The sequence below is a fragment of the Palaemon carinicauda genome, chromosome 16, assembly GCF_036898095.1.
Source record: "Palaemon carinicauda isolate YSFRI2023 chromosome 16, ASM3689809v2, whole genome shotgun sequence".
Lineage (NCBI taxonomy): Eukaryota > Metazoa > Arthropoda > Malacostraca > Decapoda > Palaemonidae > Palaemon > Palaemon carinicauda.
The window spans coordinates 57,565,933-57,585,128 of record NC_090740.1 but is presented as its reverse complement, the minus strand read 5'-3'; the positions used below and the strand labels follow the sequence as shown (position 1 = coordinate 57,585,128).

General features: G+C 39.8%; 1 protein-coding gene across 1 annotated transcript in view; it reads left to right on the top strand.

Moving 5' to 3' along the window:
- Nucleotides 1–17,467: 17,467 nt before the first annotated feature.
- The window catches only part of LOC137655051 (nuclear migration protein nudC-like), a 146,940-nt gene continuing 145,211 nt past the window's right edge, over nucleotides 17,468–19,196 (top strand). The window contains exon 1 of the mRNA XM_068388946.1: nucleotides 17,468–17,667. Coding sequence (XP_068245047.1) covers nucleotides 17,593–17,667 — 75 coding nt within the window. The 5' untranslated portion in view covers nucleotides 17,468–17,592. The remainder of the gene's footprint in view (nucleotides 17,668–19,196) is intronic.

Here is a 19,196-nt window from a genome sequence, read left to right as displayed (position 1 = left end):
TGGTACCAGATCCTGGTTGCTTCCTAATTTTATATTTTTTTGGCACTTTAGTTTTGAAACTTACTACATAGCTTTCCACTTCTTATGCGCCATCCTGTTTCTCCTCTGCTCAATTTTTCATTCAATTTAGCTCTTAGGTTTTTGTATTCTTCCTTTTCTTTAAAAGTTTTGTCTGGGACAATTGATAGATTTTTAAACTTATCATCCTGCACATCCTTCCGTTTTCTTGCATTCTTAATGATTTCCCATTTCATTTTCTCATTTTCCATTTTAATGAATAAGGGTCTAGGCTTGGGTCTGGTTGCCCTCTCTCTATTATTGGTACTACCTTCATCACTTTCTTCTCTTTGACTGTATCTCCCTAGCTATTTTTCTGTGTTCTTCTGGTAATTCTAACACTTCAAAAAGGTCTGCAATACTTGTAACCATGTCTCTTTCATTTCACCGAAGCCACCAATAGTTTTGAAGACATAAGTCAGCGTTACCAGATTGTGATATCCCAAATTCCCCTGAGAACGATGGAAATACATCATGAGCTTGAATGTAAATTATAGAAAAAATTAGAAATTTTTTTCGAATGCTAGATTTTATTTTATTCGTTGTGTAGTATAGCTTTGTGTCAAACCTGATAAAAAAAGAATCATCATAGTTTGATAATAACGCTGGTGATATTTTTCCATCTCGTAAGGGCCCGGCCAGACCAAGCGCAGCTCGCGCCTAGGTTAGCGGCAAGAGGTTCCCGCCACAAATTAAAACCTCAGGTATCTTATGTAGGTGGCCAGATAAGAGGCGCGGGAAGCCTCAAGCCACTGCAGTTGCCGCCAGACTATGTTTCATGTTTTAAAAAATCGCGGCGGCTCGAGCGTCTTCACCCAAGATTACACCATTTTTCATCAGTTCCTGAAGGGGTACGGTTTCAATTGTTCGTTTCCAGCCATTACTAATCAACAATTTATTGGGAGGTGTTTCGGAGAGCAAAAATAAATTAGATAAATGGAAGTTATGGCAATCAACTGCAAATGGATGGTAATAGAATAGTGGGTAGCCCTACCCATTTTTGTGCTTTGCAACCTATTTAATCACCATTTAATTATATATATATATATATATATATATATATATATATATATATATATATATATATATATATATATATATATATATATATATATATAAGAGAGAGAGAGAGAGAGAGAGAGAGAGAGAGAGAGAGAGAGAGAGAGAGAGAGAGAGAGAGAGAGGGGGGGGGGGAATTTCAAATGTGAAAAGAATCGCATGTACATTTAAACAATATATCTTATGCAAATGCTAGTTAATTCTGAATTGAAAGGGACAATGAATTTTCGTGAACTTTATCATATTTGAAGCAATTATAATAGCTGGTAAGAGAGAGATTGATGTTATCTTTACTTTCACGTTTGTTTTTTTAGCCTGAATCCAGGAAGGATGTTGCCATCAAAGTGTCGGGAATTTTCGAATTGGCCATTCGAAAGTCCCGCCATTTGACATCAGAACGTTTCGTCAAATGAGGGAAGGGTGGGGGATCTCGCGGGCGAAAGACTGAGGTTTGATACACGACTGTATTGGGACCTAAATCTTAACCACCTGGTGGGGAAGGAGCGAGTGTTATGGAAATTGTCTGTTTATAATATATCAATGATGAATCTAACGTAAAATTGAGGCAACATGACAAAAATGTCTTATGTATGTGTTTAGTGTCAATGACTTTCCAAGTCATTAGATATGGACAAATTCTGGCCCTCAGCCGAAGCCTTAAGCCTTCCCTGGTATTTAAAGAAAAGCCTTAACTGTTTTACGATCCTGTAGTAAATAAAAAGGCAGTGTCAAACCCCTTGAAAATAAATAAACTAAGATTTCCCTCCACTTTGCTAAGGAAACTTTAGTTAACGCGGGAAAACGAAGGTTTCTTTGAAGCTGCCGACCCTCACTCGGCCTCTTTGCTTCATCGTCCCCCCTAAAGATAAGTCATTTATTAAGTTGTTCTTATCTCTCTACCTCGTGTACCAGGTTGGTTGTAGTATAAGTTTGTGTGCAAGACATGTAGTTTTTATATCACAGTTTAATGTAGAGATCCTTGTGATTGGGGATCTGAATCCTGAGTTAAATAAGAATAGGGATATTTGGTGTGTGATTCGTTGTGTATTGAATTCGAATTGTCACTATTTTCAGTTTGTTAATGAGTCCGGTGTGGACTTTGTGCTTGAAGAGCACGTGTTACATTACCAAGAGTCAGCCTTGTTTTTCATTAAGTCTTGTGAATGTTTAAGGATGTTGTTTGTCTTGTATCAGAGTTTATTTTTATGATAAAATTGTAAGTTTTGTCGCCGTATTTTAGTTAACTCCTGGAAGGTTTTGGGAATCTTGCCTCTTCAAGGCCTTGCGATCCGCCCAGTACATTGGGCAGATTTAATAAACTGGTGAAAATCACAACAAAAGAATCGAAAGACTTGTGAAATATGCAGATATTCATTAAATCTGTCGCCGTACAAACGAGACTGGCAACATTAATTTCAAAATTAACTTATTTTCCCTTCTCTGTTTATTAAAATCGTGAATCCAGACTCTTGTGTAATTTATAGTTCATATTAAAATAACGATTTTCAATCGGAAGTAATTTCTTACTCAAACCATCGTCATGTTTACCCATCGTCATGTTTACGAGGAAGGCTATCAGCTGGGAGTGAGGAGCAAGAGAGGTGTGGCGGTTCCGGTGTGGCCACCCAACATTTTGTCGCTGGCTTGCCGCCGAGTCATGCCGCTAACCTCGCCGCTCATCGCGCGTTGAGCGGCGAGGTTAGCGGCATGACTAGGTGGCAAGCCAGCAACAAAATGTTGGGTGGCCACACCGGAACCGCCACAGATCTCTTGCTCCTCACTCCCAGCTGATAGCCTTCCTCGTAAACATGACGATGGTGTTTGAGTAGGAAATTACTTCCGATTGAAAAACGTTATTTTAATCTGAACTATAAATTACACAGAGTCTGGATTCACGATTTTAATAAACAGAGAAGGGAAAATAAGTTAATTTTGAAATTAATGTTGCCAGTCTCGTTTGTACGGCGACAGATTTAATGAATATCTGCATATTTCACAAGTCTTTTGATTCTTTGATGGGAACATCCTTCCTGGATTCAGACTAAAAAAAAAACGTCGAACTATAGACAACCTCAATCCCTCTCTTACCAGGCATTATAATTGCTTCAAATATGATAAAGTTCACGAAAAATCATTGTCCCTTTCATTCCAGAATTAACTAGCATTTGCATAAGATATATTGTTTAAATATACATACGATTCTTTTCACATTTGAAATTCTCTCTCTCTCTCTCTCTCTCTCTCTCTCTCTCTCTCTCTCTCTCTCTCTCTCTCTCTCTCTCTCTCTATATATATATATATATATATATATATATATATATATATATATATATATATATATATATGTGGAGAATTTTTATCTGAATGGCTGAGTGGGAACTTAGTCCAGGAAAGTCTCCCTACGGCAATTACCCAATAATTTATGGCCTACTCTAGCTTTGTCAGGGCTACAGTCATCTCACTCTAAGGCTCTGTTTCGACTCCGTCCCAGTGACCCCAGTGAGATGCTGTACAGGTATCTTACGTTAATGCAATTAGAGACAATAAAAAAAAAAGGGGGAACAGTGTAGTATAAAAGTATAAAGTAAAGTTAAATGGGGATCTTCACCTTCAAAGCACTAAGTAAAAGAGCGTACACTCGCTGATACTAACTTACCTCTGTCTAGAGTGGGTTACTCTCAACACCTTGGGTACTTCTGACCCGTCCCATAGTATAAGTGGGTAAAATTCATGTAATGCGGGTTAAGGATACCAAAATGTGTAATCTATTCCAAATGATTTATTCCAGAAAAAAGGGATGGAAATAACTCGATGATTTTAACACAACAAAATTAAAAATTGGAAAAAATATCAGTAACTCAATTATAAGTTTTACATGTGATAAAATGAATAAGTGAATTTACAACACAAAAACTTGAAAACGTTAAACGGAATTAACTCATGGATTAAACCTCAAACAGAATAAATAAGAGTCAAAAAATTCTGATCAACAATTTGTGCGGTAGGATGCTGTGAGGTCCCAACATGTGGTCAGTGACCTCAAGCAATTATCAAGATCAAAAAATATGAATACATTAATTTCCATGCACGCAGCCCGAAAGATGTAAATGCCAAAATAATACCTAAACTTAACTTATGAGAAATTGAAACTTATCTAAACGGGGAATGGCCATTAGTTGAACTCACAAGATTTTTTTTTTCTGTTGTGGGCGCCCGTGTCCTAAATGTGGCGGTCTTCAGTTTGCTCACTAGGCCTACAGCACTTAATTTGCAGAGTCAACGGCCCCCTCCAAGTTCTCCAACTAGCCCCCAAGACTGGAACCGATGTGCTGTAGAATTAGCAGCTATGCACTAACACTGGTCATCTGCTTGACCTCTACGTATTCTAGGTTAGTTATTGTGTAAGGGGACAGGCTAGTGATGGAGAGTGGGAGCACGAGGTTGACATTGGAGCCTGACTGGGCAGCTCCGTTTCGTACCGTGGCCTGTATGTTTGTGAGGGGAATATTAGAAACAAAACTTATATTCAGCACGAGTTGAAGGATGTCAGGGGGATTATAGCAACATGACAAGTTGTCAAGGCAAAAATTAAATTCACGCTTTGAAGTTAAAGCAAGGGATTGTCTGGAGAAATGCTGCTGAATGACTTGGCAAAAATAATAAAGGCTTACAGTTGCCCCATATAAAAGTGAATGAAAATAATGAATGGCGTTCAATGTACCGTTATCCTCAAGCAAAGTGATTTGTAAACAGGCTCTAAGCTCCGGTGCTAGGTCTACACGTGTGACCTTCGCTAAATCCGCCGTCAGCGCAAAAGGTTCCTTTCTGACAACTGAAGTCTTAACCTTGCAGTCACGCGCCTCATTCTGAGAGCAGGTTTCAAATTTTGACATGGATGTTTTAGCGTCAACACGGGTTGGAGCGGATGTTACGGGCTTAAAGATAGGACAATCAGGCAACGTGAGCACTGGTCCATGGGATAGTACGACTTTAATGATTGAATCTACAACCGGTACAGGCCTCTGCTGGCCATCACTAAATAAGATTCACTTTTTGTTCATGAAATGTTTATCATCACTTGGAAGGCATCACATGACAATGATAATATCTGCAATGAAAGATAGCATGATGAGAAATAAAATGGCATTTGCATCGGCAGTCAAAATAAATTCAATATGAAATTACACTGACACCTAATAGCATATATGGGTCAGTTAGTAAATTCACAGTATACACAGCTAGCTAATGAACCATTTGCTGCAAGCATATAATAGATAATAAAGTTTAGCTAAAGTCTATAGACAATAATACTGTACCATATACGCAGCGAGTAAATGAGCTGCCAAACTGAAACACTGTTTGCTTACATTCTCACAAATGAGCGCCAATGTATAGATGACGCAATACACATAAATGAAATAGGATCCTATAATGCACATAATGTATAGACGACACAATACACATAAATGAAATAGGATCCTATAATGCACATGAATGAAATAGGATCATATAATAATTATAACATGTACAACAGATATGAATAGACAATCCTCTACCTCCTCCCAAGTTTTTTTTTGGGGTACTAATAAGAAAACTCAAAAACAAAACTGAACATGTTAGAGCAATATATGAAAACTACTTTATAAAAGCATATTAGGTATGTGGCTATGGAGCATAGCTGAATGAAAAATATAATATCATTAAGATAAATAAAGGGTGGAAAAGTATTGGTCTGCAAAAACGAATCAATACGTATTACAATCATAGTCAGTCAAGTAGGCAGGCTTCTTGCGCAGCCTCTGAGGACGATCCGGAAGGGCACTTGGGGGAGCTTGAAAGAAATTATCAGGAGAAGCATCAGGGTGTGCATCATGTAGCGCTGCGTCAGGTGCCTGTGGGTGGTGAACAGGTGTTATGGGAGATTGAGGACGTGGTGATGGGGGTGGTGTGGCATTTGTGGGAGATGTAGGCGCAGGGTATGGCACTTCCAGTCGATCAATAGAGTGCGGTTCTGTATCAGGTTCTGGTGGCGATGATGGGCGTTGACGTGATTTCTCGTGCTGGGGAATTGGGTATCCAATGGTTAATCGTGGTCGTCTTGGAATAGCAGGGATGTATTTCCTCAGAAATTGTCTGTTGCGAAGAGTAGCCCTTCCAGAGCCATCGACCCTGACAATGTACTGATCGAATTGACGCACTTCGGACACAACGCCTGTTTTGTCCCATTTTAATGGGTTCGGGCCTGTCTGGTTTTGGATGCGGACGTTGTCGCCAACTCTCAATGGCGGGGGCCGCTTAGTGTGCTCGGTCCAGTACTCGGCCATTCTCATATGGCGATTCCGGAGTGCTTCCTCGCGTTGTGCAAGGGTGCTTCTCCAAGTGGGATGGGGGTTGTATTTTCCTGGCAAGATGGGGATGAAATCCTTAATGGGCCTTCCGAAGATACACATAGCTGGAGAAACTTTGGTTTCTTTGTCAGGGGTATTCCGGTATTGAAGGACGGCGCGCTGAAAGGCGTCGATGTTCAGGTCTCCTGTGGGCCCAGTGTTGTCGGTGAGGAGTCTTTTCGCTATTTTAACGCCAACCTCTGCCCTACAATTAGAATGGGGAAAATAGGTTGAGGAAAGACGATGGTCGACCCCCCAAGCCTGAAGGAAATCTTGAGTGATTTTTGCAGAGAACTCTGGGCCACCATCAGAAGAAAGCTCATCAGCGATTCCATATGTTGCGAATATCCTCCGTAGACTGTTGATAAGCCCAGTGGCACCATCTGCTGCGCGTTCGATGACAGGCCAATTTGAATACCTGTCCACTACAACGAGGTACTGTTGTCCTTTGTAGTGGAAAAAATCGGCACAAATATGCTGAAATGGATAGGCAGGAGGGTTTTGTGGATGTGGGGGAAGGGCGGGTTGGGAAGGTGCAATGCGGTTACAGTGATAACAGTTCATACGTGTGTCTTGGAGATCTTTAGAGATGCCGGGCCAAAATACAGACGAATCTGCTCGTGCTGTCATCGAGGTGATTCCCTGGTGAGCCGCATGAAGGGCTTGGAGTACTTGTTTACGAAGGGTGGGGGGGATCACAATTCTGTCTTTGTAGATGACTACACCGTCTACAGTATACAATTCGTGGCAGAGCTTATGGTATTCGTGGAGATGCGGTGGTACGTCATTCTTAGCCTCGGGGATGCCATTTTCAATCAGTGAGATCAGATGTTGAAAGTCCGGGCAGCTGTTAGTTGCAGTTTGAACTTTGTCCCACGTCACTGAGCCGAGGGTTTGCAGGGATGTAACGTGTGCACACTGCAGGGCAGAGTCGATATCATCCTTTATTTCATCACTGCAGGAGTGCATGGATGCGATGTCGTCCTGCAAACGTAGTTTCATTGGAGGACCATTGCCTGTGGGATGTCGTGAGAGCGTGTCGGCTGCTTTGTGTTTTGTGCCAGGAACATGGACCATTTCGAAGCGGTATCGTAGTGTCTTTTCTTTTAAGTTTCGAAGGCGAGCGTTGGAGATGTCTTCAAAAGATCGATCACCAAAGATTTTAAGTAGGGGCTTGTGGTCCACTGCGATGAACAAGCTAGGGCATCCAAGGACGAAGAATCTGGTTTTGTTAAGGGCTTCCACTACAGCCAAGGCCTCTCCTTCAATGGGTGCATAACGAGACTCTGCTGGGTGTGTGAATCTACTCCCAATTAAGGTGGTTTTCCAGCCCGATTTGCAGCAAAATGGCCGGGTTGGTGTGCACAGGCAGTGTTTTTGGGTGAGCCAGAACCCAATGCCTGATTTGGACCAGTCGGTAGCAAGGCATGTTGGTTTTTCTTTATCGTAGATCTGAACGCCCCTCTTGATTTCGTCGATTATGTGATCTTTAGATTCCTCAAAAAGGGTGTCCATGTGTCTGTCCCAACAGAAAGGGTTGCCAGGGCTCAAAAAGTTACGAAACGGGGTCATGCGTTTGGTCATAGAGAAGGCATAAGAGACTTGATTGATGAGGCCAAACCAGGAGCGCACGTCGGTTATGTTTTTTGGTGTGGGGAAATCGCGTATTGCAGACAAATATTTCTCACATGGCCGGACGCAATCTGGTGTGATTTCAAACCCCGCAAACTGGACAGTGTTAGCTGAAAAAATAAACTTGTCAGGATTTAAAATGATACCATTATGACCACAAATATCTAACCATTGTATGTCTGGAAGAAACTCTCCTCTATGTTGTCTGCCCAGAGCAACATGTCATCGATGCACTTGGTTTTGTTCGGGATATGACCGACCAGTTCGTCGTATCGTCTGGAATAGCCGTCACCAGAAGCTATGTATCCTTGTGGGGCCGTGCAATACCTGTAGCGGCCCCATGGTGTGATGAATGTTGTTAGGTGACGGTCTTCGGGCCGTAGCGGTACGCTGTGGTATCCATTCCAGGCATCTAAGACGGTTTTACGTTTACCTGCTGGCACTGCACGAGCTTGATGGAAAGGGGATGGTGTGTGGTGTGTTTCGCGAGTGGCATGGAGGTTGAGGGCTTGCAGATCTACTGTGCGACGTGGTTTACCATTCTTCTTGGCGCAAACTACCATACGGCTCATCCATGTGACAGGCTCGCCTATGGGCACCTGTTCGAGGACTCCTAGGTTCACATCCTGGTCCAGTCCTTGTTTTACCTCATCCTGCCAGTGAAGGGGAACGGGTATAGGGGTATGTATCGCTACTGGTTCAGCATGTGGATCAATCATTAATTTTAACGGGGGTCCTGACATCATGGGTAGCTTTTGGTGTTCACATGTATTAAAAGTGCTAGATGCGTAGTGCTCTAGGAGGAACTTCTGCAACTTCTCTCTATTAGCCTCCGTTGCAGCGAATGGTAACTTTTGGGGTGGTGGTGGGGGGAGTTGTCTCTGGGGGCACGAGCATTCCTCTGTCTGAATATTAGTCGATGATGTTTCCTGTATCGCTTCGCCAATGCAGGGGAAAGTAGAAGAGATTATACCTAAGGCGATGCAGCCCTCTTTGCTCAAGTAAATCTTGTCAGAGTTGTCGGTGACATAGGTGATTTGTCTGGTTTCAACCAATTTACCCCTGTTGTTGGTACCTGTAAAGCGAAGAATAACGGCTCCTAGAATATTTATGCCTTTACTGTTGGCAGCTTTCATGGAGATATTAACTGGAATCAGATCAGAATGCTTGATGTGAAGTTTATTCAGAGCATGGATACCTGCCAGACAACTCTGACAGCCTGTGTCTGCCATTACTCGAGCCACTGCTGCTTTCGGTGGGGCGTGAAGTTTGAAGCCGAAGTGGGAATAGTCTTCTGAGGAAGTGGATATTTTGAGGTTAATGAATGGTTGGGGCCCAGAGAGCCTTTTAATCCATGATTTTGACATAGCGTCATACTGATGGTGATCAAGTGTAATGGACGAGTTGTTATGATATGTGGTGACAGAACAAAGTTCATTAAACACAGCATTATCTTCCGGTTGGATTGCAGCATGTGGTTGTATTCCACTTGCCTGAGGTGATTTCTTCCTGAAAACTGAAGCAAAATGGTGTAATTTATTGCAAGAAAGGCATGTTTTATCAAATGCAGGGCATTCTGATTTTCTGAGACTTGCAGGGGCCTTTCTGCCATGCCCTGTTTTACCACAATAAGAGCAACTCACATCAGAAGCAGGTTTATTTAAGTCATGTTTCACAATCCTGGTTCGGTTAAATTTTTTGTACGAACTTGAGGCATCGGTGCTTGGGGATTCCGTGAATAAAGACGCTGAGCGTTTACCGGCTTCTTTTCTTTCTACAAATCTAAAAACTTCTTCTAGTGTCATGTTTTGATTTGTGTTACCCAACAGGTCAAGTTGTATCTCCTGGTCTTCAATGCCTCTGATAAGGATATCCTACATAATTGGCTCGGTATAATTCACTTCACTATCGCAGGAAGGGCAATCTAGGAGGAATTTACATATACCAGCTTGCCCCCTTAATCTGGCTCCAAATGCTCGGATGGGTTCGTCTCTGTCTTGCCTCATATTATGGAGTGTGACCCGTGCCACCATTACATTTTCTTCACGTACGGCTAGGGCTCGAATGGCAGCAATGACTTCGGCAATAGGTTTTGCGAGGAGGCTGCCTCCAGCAGCTCTAGTCACATCTTTACGCAATTGATCTTCACAACACTCTAGCAGCTGAACAACAGCTTCTTGCCCGTTAATGGCTGTGGCATTTACATATTCATCCCACCTTATTAAAAAATATGACCATTCTTCAGTGGTTCCTGCGGCAGTGATGGTAGGCCTTTTAACCTTTTCCACTTGTGCATGTTGCGCTGCAGCACCTGGTCGAGCAGCAGCTGTGTGGTTTATGCAATGGGCGGTCAGTAGGGCAGCAACAATGGCGTCAGATAGGTCGGGGGTCACATAATTGCAATTGTCGATGGGGCATTGTACAGCAGGCATTGTAATGTAGCAAGATCACTGATATTATCATAAATAAGATTCACTTTTTGTTCATGAAATGTTTATTATCACTTGGAAGGCATCACATGACAATGATAATATCTGCAATGAAAGATAGCATGATGAGAAATAAAATGGCATTTGCATCGGCAGTCAAAATAAATTCAATATGAAATTACACTGACACCTAATAGCATATATGGGTCAGTTAGTAAATTCACAGTATACACAGCTAGCTAATGAACCATTTGCTGCTAGCATATAATAGATAATAAAGTTTAGCTAAAGTCTATAGACAATAATACTGTACCATATACGCAGCGAGTAAATGAGCTGCCAAACTGAAACACTGTTTGCTTACATTCTCACAAATGAGCGCCAATGTATAGATGACGCAATACACATAAATGAAATAGGATCCTATAATGCACATAATGTATAGACGACACAATACACATAAATGAAATAGGATCCTATAATGCACATGAATGAAATAGGATCATATAATAATTATAACATGTACAACAGATATGAATAGACAATCCTCTAATCACGCACACGGTTAAGTTGGGTGGTATTTGCGCTATCACTTGGGGGGGTCCATGTTAAGACGATGAATGGTATTTCCTACGGGATGGACTGTCACCGGCGGCAAAGACAAAGGGGGTTGAGGGCGATCAAACGCTGGCGGCTTAAGGTTTGGAGATGAGGACAGAGCAGGTGGGGCTGACACAAAATTACTAATCGTATGCCGTGTTGGCAACATAGTATTGAAATGTGATGATTTTACAGGTTGAGGAATTGAGACAAAATTATGAGCATTGTGCTTGACTGCTGATATATTAGAAGTAACAATTAGGGGACTATTAATAGCGTTTACAACTGGACGTGTCACTGAAGGTTTTACCCTTGAAGAGGAACACGACTGATTATCTTTAATTATTAAATTGGGATGAGCCATGAGGCTATTAAAAGCAATTTCAACTTTACTTGAACAAGCAACATGCACGGGATAATTTAATTTGACAATAGGATGGTCGTAATGACGTCTCCAAAAATTCTTGTAATTAAAAAGTTCATCTCTTACGTTACCAATGAGGGTTTTAAAATGACTTACGGCTTCTGGACCCATGCTGGGAAAATCTACAGAAGCCAGAGCATGAAGTGCGAGGTCTGCGTCCTCACAAACAAAGGTGAATGTCAACTCCTGTTCCTTAGGACTAGCATTAATCTCCTCGGGGCTGAGCGTTTCCGCCTTAGGCGTTGGAAGGTTGTTTACGTTAAACATGAAGTCCGCCATCTTGGATTGACCACGTTTTGATGAACGGATTCGTGGAAGCAAACAAAGGGTAACTGAATTTTAAAGGAATGTAAAAATGAAACTTTACAAATTTACAAGGTTGATAATTGAAAATTTAAATTTACTCATGATGAGAAAAAATGGTTAAATGGACAAAAAACATATAAATCATGAAATTACTTTAAATTTCAAAGTGACCGGGTCCAACAAAGCAGACGATGCCCAGGTCACGTGACGTTAAAGACTGCTAAAATGAATTATATACGCACGTGGCGATAATGACTAATTAATTTACTTTAAAGTAGAACATATTAGAAAGCACATGGGCTTATGAATGCAAAGATTCAAGTTAAAAGTTAAAATAACAGGTCGAGGCTGACACGGTTGTGACAATTTCACAATTACGGGCGCACTGGGGCAGCCACTGAACTACTCAAAATGTAGATAGGCGCACGAGGCAACGACTTAGCTTTTAAAGTGCACTCTCGTGGAGGCTAAACAAAAATGAGACTTCCCTCACGCGGAGGTAAAACAAAAATATCCTCGCTAAAGGACAAAACAATATCTCCTTGCTAAAGGAAATTAAATGGTACTACACGCAGTAATTTACTTACGGTAGCAAACAATTACGCACCCTTAGTTTGGGCTGTAAACAAGATCCGCCATCTCGGAACAAACACGTGGAATGAAACGGACTTGGTGTTAAGTTTCTACGTTACTCGTAAGAAGACTTAAAATTATGTTGCGCCAATTCGCTCTTTAGGACAAGGACATGTGCTAGGTATACAGGAAACGTTAGTTAGAAAAGTTAATGTTGGTTAGGGAAGGTAAACGACACAAAGGAAGGTAGACCAAGGTACAAAATGTTACAAATTAGATGCTTAGTTAGCAAAATTAGTTGACAGGACGAGTACACCGGCGCTCTAGCTGAGCAGTAAACACGGGCATCTGAACAACAAAAAACCTTAGTTCAAGTAGCTTAGAACTTTCTGGTATAAGTGGATTCCGCCACAACATGTGGGTGAACGGATCCGAGACAAAGCGAAGTTCCTACGACAAATTCTAGTCTTTCTGTAGAGAACATTCAAGCAACAAATTAACCTGGTTACGCAGTTCTTTCCTTAAACACGTGGTCGATACAAAAAGATCATGATGATTACAAATTTCTCTTCCCAATTAAAGTCTGGGCATTACACATTCGACAAACTGGCTGTGTGCGTGTGGGTAAGTGATATAGCGAGTTACTATATGCTTAATCAAGCTGATTAATTACGTTAATGCTTCACAAGTCAAAGGTAAAAGATCCGGTTCGAAGGACCACTCGTGTGGAGAAATTTTTTATGGTTATGTTCTGAGTGGGAACTTAGTCCGGGAAAGTCTCCTTATAACAGTTACATAAAGTTCAACAGGGGAGGATATGAGCACTTACTCTCGGGGCACAGACACCCTGCTAATACTTTACTGTCACAATTCACTAACCATCACTCTTTAAATACAAAAGGGGGAAATTTTACTGTCCAGAGGCCGAAGAACTCCACACGTAGGATTAACAATAATTTATGGCCTACTCTAGCTTTGTCAGGTCTATAGTCATCTCATTCTCAGGCTCTGTTTCAGCTCCGTCCCAGCTACCCCAATGAGATGCTGGACAGGTATTTTACGTTAATGTAATCAAGACAAAATCCAAAATGGGAGCAGTGATGTAAAGTAGTTTTAAAAGTTTAAAGATAAGGATCTTTACCTTCGAAGCAAATATATTAATGCAAAGTTCCTCGCTGTTACCACCTATAGACTTACTCTTCAAATATTCCCAGTTTAAACATTAAATAAATGAGGGAGCAAAAATACTAAGAAGGTTTAATTAACCTAATATTGATTTATTCACAAATTTACATCAAAGAAACGGACATCTTAACAAAGACAAAATAGAATCATAAAAATGCAATTCAAAATGATGAAAGTTAGTTAGACACGTGGTCTGCAATAATAAAAAATCGAAATGGGGTCGGACACGTGGCCCATGTGACCCAGAGACTGTGTTAGTCTCCAAGCAAGAAATAATAATGGAAAAATATTTACACACAATCCCACCGCACACATTCCGAATATTGAAAAAGTTAAAATTAGTCTAAGCTAAGAATTGGGGGAAAACTAAATGGCCATTGATGTAGTACCTGCACTCTTTTAAGATTAGTCCTATGCCCGTGGTAGCTGTTGACCTGGTTGTCGCACTAATTGGCACGTTGCACTCTTGCCTGGCTCACCCCAAAAATTCTCACGTTGGCTACAACTATGGTATACCAGGTTCCTCTCTCTGACCGGCAGCAACAGGACTCCTTGGTGAGTCACGTTTTGGAAGAGGGGGATGGGGGTGAGCCAGAGGTGCACGGATTCACTGACCAAGTGACCAGGCAGGTCCGTAGGCCAGGGCAGCTTCTAGTTGAATGGCCTACGGACCTGCCTGGTCACTTGGTCAGTGAATCCGTGCACCTCTGGCTCACCCCCATCCCCCTCTTCCAAAGCGTGACTCACCAAGGAGTCCTGTTGCTGCCGGTCAGAGAGATTGAGAAGAAGAGGAACCTGGTATACCATAGTTGTAGCCAACGTGAGAATTTTTGGGGTGAGCCAGGCAAGAGTGCAACGTGCCAATTAGTGCGACAACCAGGTCAACAGCTACCACGGGCATAGGACTAATCTTAAAGGAGTGCAGGTACTACATCAATGGCCATTTAGTTTTCCCCCAATTCTTAGCTTAGACTAATTTTAACTTTATAGGGAACCTGGCTAATTACAATATTCGGACTGTTTGCGGTGGGATTATGTGTAAATATTTTTCCATTATTATTTCTTGCTTGGAGACTAACACAGTCTCTGGGTCACATGGGCCACGTGTCCGACCCCATTTCGATTTTTTATTATTGCAGACCACGTGTCTAACTAACTAATTTTCATCATTTTGAATTGCATTTTTATGATTCTATTTTGTCTTTGTTAAGATGTCCGTTTCTTTGATGTAAATTTGTGAATAAATCAATATTAGGTTAATTAAACCTTCTTAGTATTTTTGCTCCCTCATTTATTTAATGTTTAAACTGGGAATATTTGAAGAGTAAGTCTATAGGTGGTAACAGCGAGGAACTTTGCATTAATATATTTGCTTCGAAGGTAAAGATCCTTATCTTTAAACTTTTAAAACTACTTTACATCACTGCTCCCATTTTGGATTTTGTCTTAATTACATTAACGTAAAATACCTGTCCAGCATCTCATTGGGGTAGCTGGGACGGAGCTGAAACAGAGCCTGAGAATGAGATGACTATAGACCTGACAAAGCTAGAGTAGGCCATGAATTATTGTTAATCCTACGTGTGGAGTTCTTCGGCCTCTGGACAGTAAAATTTCCCCCTTTTGTATTTGAGAGTGATGGTTAGTGAATTGTGACAGTAAAGTATTAGCAGGGTGTCTGTGCCCCGAGAGTAAGTGCTCATATCCTCCCCTGTTGAACTTTATGTAACTGTTATAAGGAGACTTTCCCGGACTAAGTTCCCACTCAGAACATAACCATACAAAATTTCTCCACTATATATATATATATATATATATATATATATATATATATATATATATATATATATGTGTGTATATATATATATATATATATATATATATATATATATATATATATATATATATATATATATATATATAAGATACCTAAGGTTTCTATATATATATATATATATATATATATATATATATATATATATATATATATATATATATATATATATATATATGTGTGTGTGTGTGTGTATGTATATATATATATATATATATATATATATATATATATATATATATATATATATATATATATATATATATATATGATACCTAAGGTTTCAATTATCAGCTGGAACCTCTTGCCGCTAACCTCCCCGATAGCCGCGCTTGGTCTGGCCGGGCCCCCTAACACTGACTTGAGTAGACAAGTAAAAAATGACAAACACACAGTATATCAACGCCAGCTGTTGCCGCCGCACCCTACTAAAGCGATCACATGCTCACAGAAATTTAACGACGTTCCTGTCTTCACTTTACTATCTTTGATTATGGTAACACTGCAACTTCAGATATTTGCAGTGTTGCCATTTTAGCAGTTTTCCCGCTAGATCTGGATCTTTTTGCTTCAATCTAGCGGGAAGAAATTGAGTTTAGCGGCTAGCGTGAAATTTTAGCTTAGTTTGAAAAATTTTAGCGGTTTTCTGGATTTTTTCCTAAAACATGTTCTCATTAATTATTCCAATCCAATTTACAAAAGTCAAATTTCAGTAGAATTCTCGAAACTTGATGCCTGTATTTCCAAGTACCAGTTGCTGCAAAGTTACCTTCTAACATACCATACAGGTATCACTCATGATTCCTACTGAAGTTTATTTCATTCCTGCCAACCAACGTTGACCAACTTTTAGTGTAATCACACCAACGTAAACCAGTCTTTGTAGGTTAGGGTTGACTATTGCGGCTACTATAGGATACAGGTATATTGAATCTAAAGTAAAAATGCTTAAGACTCAATATACACAGAAATTTCGAAGTGAGTGGATTCAAGATGAAGATTTAAAACATTGGTTAACTGAAAAAATGAAGGAAAGTGGTGAAAGTGTGCCTGATTGTAAATTTTGTCAGTGCGTTCTTGTGTCTTAAGATATGTGACTTGAAAGCTCACAAAAAAAAAAAAAAAAAAAAAAAAAAAAACAGGGCATATGCCGCTTCATCCAGTGCAAGACAGTTTACAATACCATTTCAGCCTTTAAGAAAATCAAGTGAAGTTCAGATTGCAGAAGGACGTATGACATTGTTTATAGCAAAGCATAATTCTGTGTCAACTTGCGATCCCTTGAACGATTTATGCAAGGGATGCTTCACTGACAGCAAAATGCCATCAATTACATCGATTAAGAGATCGAAGAATAGTGCTATCTTAAAGAAGGTTTTGTATTCACATTCAAATACAGAGGTTGAAGGAATTTTTAGCTAGATGAATCTTGTGAAAAATAAGATAAGAAATAGAATGCAAACGAAAATGATGAATGCTATTCTTGGGATCCGTTCGGGGCTAAAAAGACATGCTAAATTCTGCTTTAAATAAGAAGTACCACCAGATGTTTTGATTATGATAGTAACGAAACAGACATACATTACTTCCACTGAGGGAACATCGCAAGCAGCTGTAGTAAGTTCACGAAGAGAGTAAGGGGCAGGAGGAGCCATAGTTAATAACAAAGGTAAACATTGAATTTATCTGTCTGTCCATAAGGTATCGAGTTGCATATAAAATTTATTCTCATCTTTTTTAATATCAAAAGGCAATATTCATGTGCATTATATATGTGTGATTTCATAGATAGATATAGGTGTAGATACAGATGTATGAACTATATGCAATTTTACACACACACACACACACACACACACACACGGTACATACAGCTTAGTGTTGATTTTTTTTAAGTTCTGTAGAATATCCCGTAAATGTAGCGGGTCCAAGCCCAAATCTAGCGGTTTTTAGGGTTCTGGCTAGCGGGAACTGAAAATTTTTGATGGCAACACTCTGGATATTTGTTTACATCTAGTTGTTTTAGTAGTCGGCGAGGTTACGGTTTAGTGATACAATTTGTTTGGACCTCTGTACTTGTTACCGATTTCGTTAAGTTTCATTAAAATGTCTTCGGAAGATGAGAGATATGACGGCATGCTTCTGGCCATGGCCCAGCAGCATCCTGGTGGTGTAGTAGAGGTATTTAATTCTATTGTATTTTATTTGGTTAAGCTTTATGAAATATTGTAAAGTACAGTATAGTCAATTTTGTGGTCTGCTTATGACATTGCTGTCACGTGGGGCCTGGCATGTTAGTGGACATCAACGATTTCATATTTTTTCCCTCTATCGGAATTGTGTATCAAGTAATGCGGTGTATCCTAAGACTAGTTTCATTAAGGAACTTTGCAATATTAGTTAGGACATTGAAATTAGTTAGGACATTGAAATTCTCGTAATTGAATAGAACTTTGCAAATACACTATTATGAATACGATGTACTACTGGAAAAAACCTCTATTAACGAAATTTCACATTTGAAAGAATAATACTGGTTTTTCTCCATTTGTATTCATAGGTCAGAAAAAGTGATAGGTGGTGCTTCTGCAGTAAAGTACTTGTTTGAATAAAGGGCTCAACGTTTTAAATTTTAAACATCTATGTTATTTATTTCTAGTGATGGAATACGCAATATAATCATAGCTCTTATTTTATTGATCATGTTGATAATTTAAGATTAGGGTAGAAACGTGTGTTATTATTATTATTACTAGCTAAGCTACAGACCTAGTTGGGAAAGCAGAATGCTATAAGCCCAAGGGCTCCAACAGAGAAAAATAGGTAAGGAAACAAGTAAATGAATAAACGATATAAGAAGTAATGTAAATTTAAATGAAATATTTTAAAAACATTAAAACAGATATTTGATATATAAACTATTAAAGGACTTATGTAAGCCTGTTCAACAGAAAAGCATTTGCTGCAAGTTTGAAATTCTACTGATTCAACTACAAGATTACCAAGATCATTCCACAACTTAGTCACAGCTGAAATAAAACTTTTAGAGTACTGTGTAGTATCGAGCCTCATGATGGAAGCTATTAGAATTAACTGCCTTCCTAGTATTGCGAACAGGATGGAACTGTCCGGGAAGATCTGAATGTAAAGTATGGTCAGAATTTTAAAATGAGATTGGACAACAGTGCCAGAGATTGATATCTAGATCAGGAAAAAGAAATTTAATAGACTAAGTTCCTGTCCAACAAATTAAGAATCGGCAGCTGAAGACCAGACAGGAGAACAATACTTGAGACAAGGTAAAATGAAAGAATTAAAACACCTCTTTAGAATAGATTGATCACCATAAATCTTTAAAGACTTTCTCATTAAGGAAAATTTTTTTTTTTTTTTTTTTTTTTTGCACAAGAGTAAATTGGGTGTTGAGAATCCCTCCTAGAATTTTAAAAGTCATACATAATTAAAGAAACATTATTAATGCTGAGATCTGGATGTTGAGGAGCCATGGTCCTAGACCTGCTTACAATCATACTATGAATGGGGTGAATGAAGTTCTTTGGGATAGGGTAGGATAAGAGTACGGCAGTCTAAGGATACGGGTCCGAGGTTAGGTTAGGTGGAGAACCTTGGGTTAGGTTAGGTGATGTTCTTGTGTCTGTAAATTGTGGTTTTTCACTCTGTCCCAACAAACTCTGGTTTCATTGTAGTGA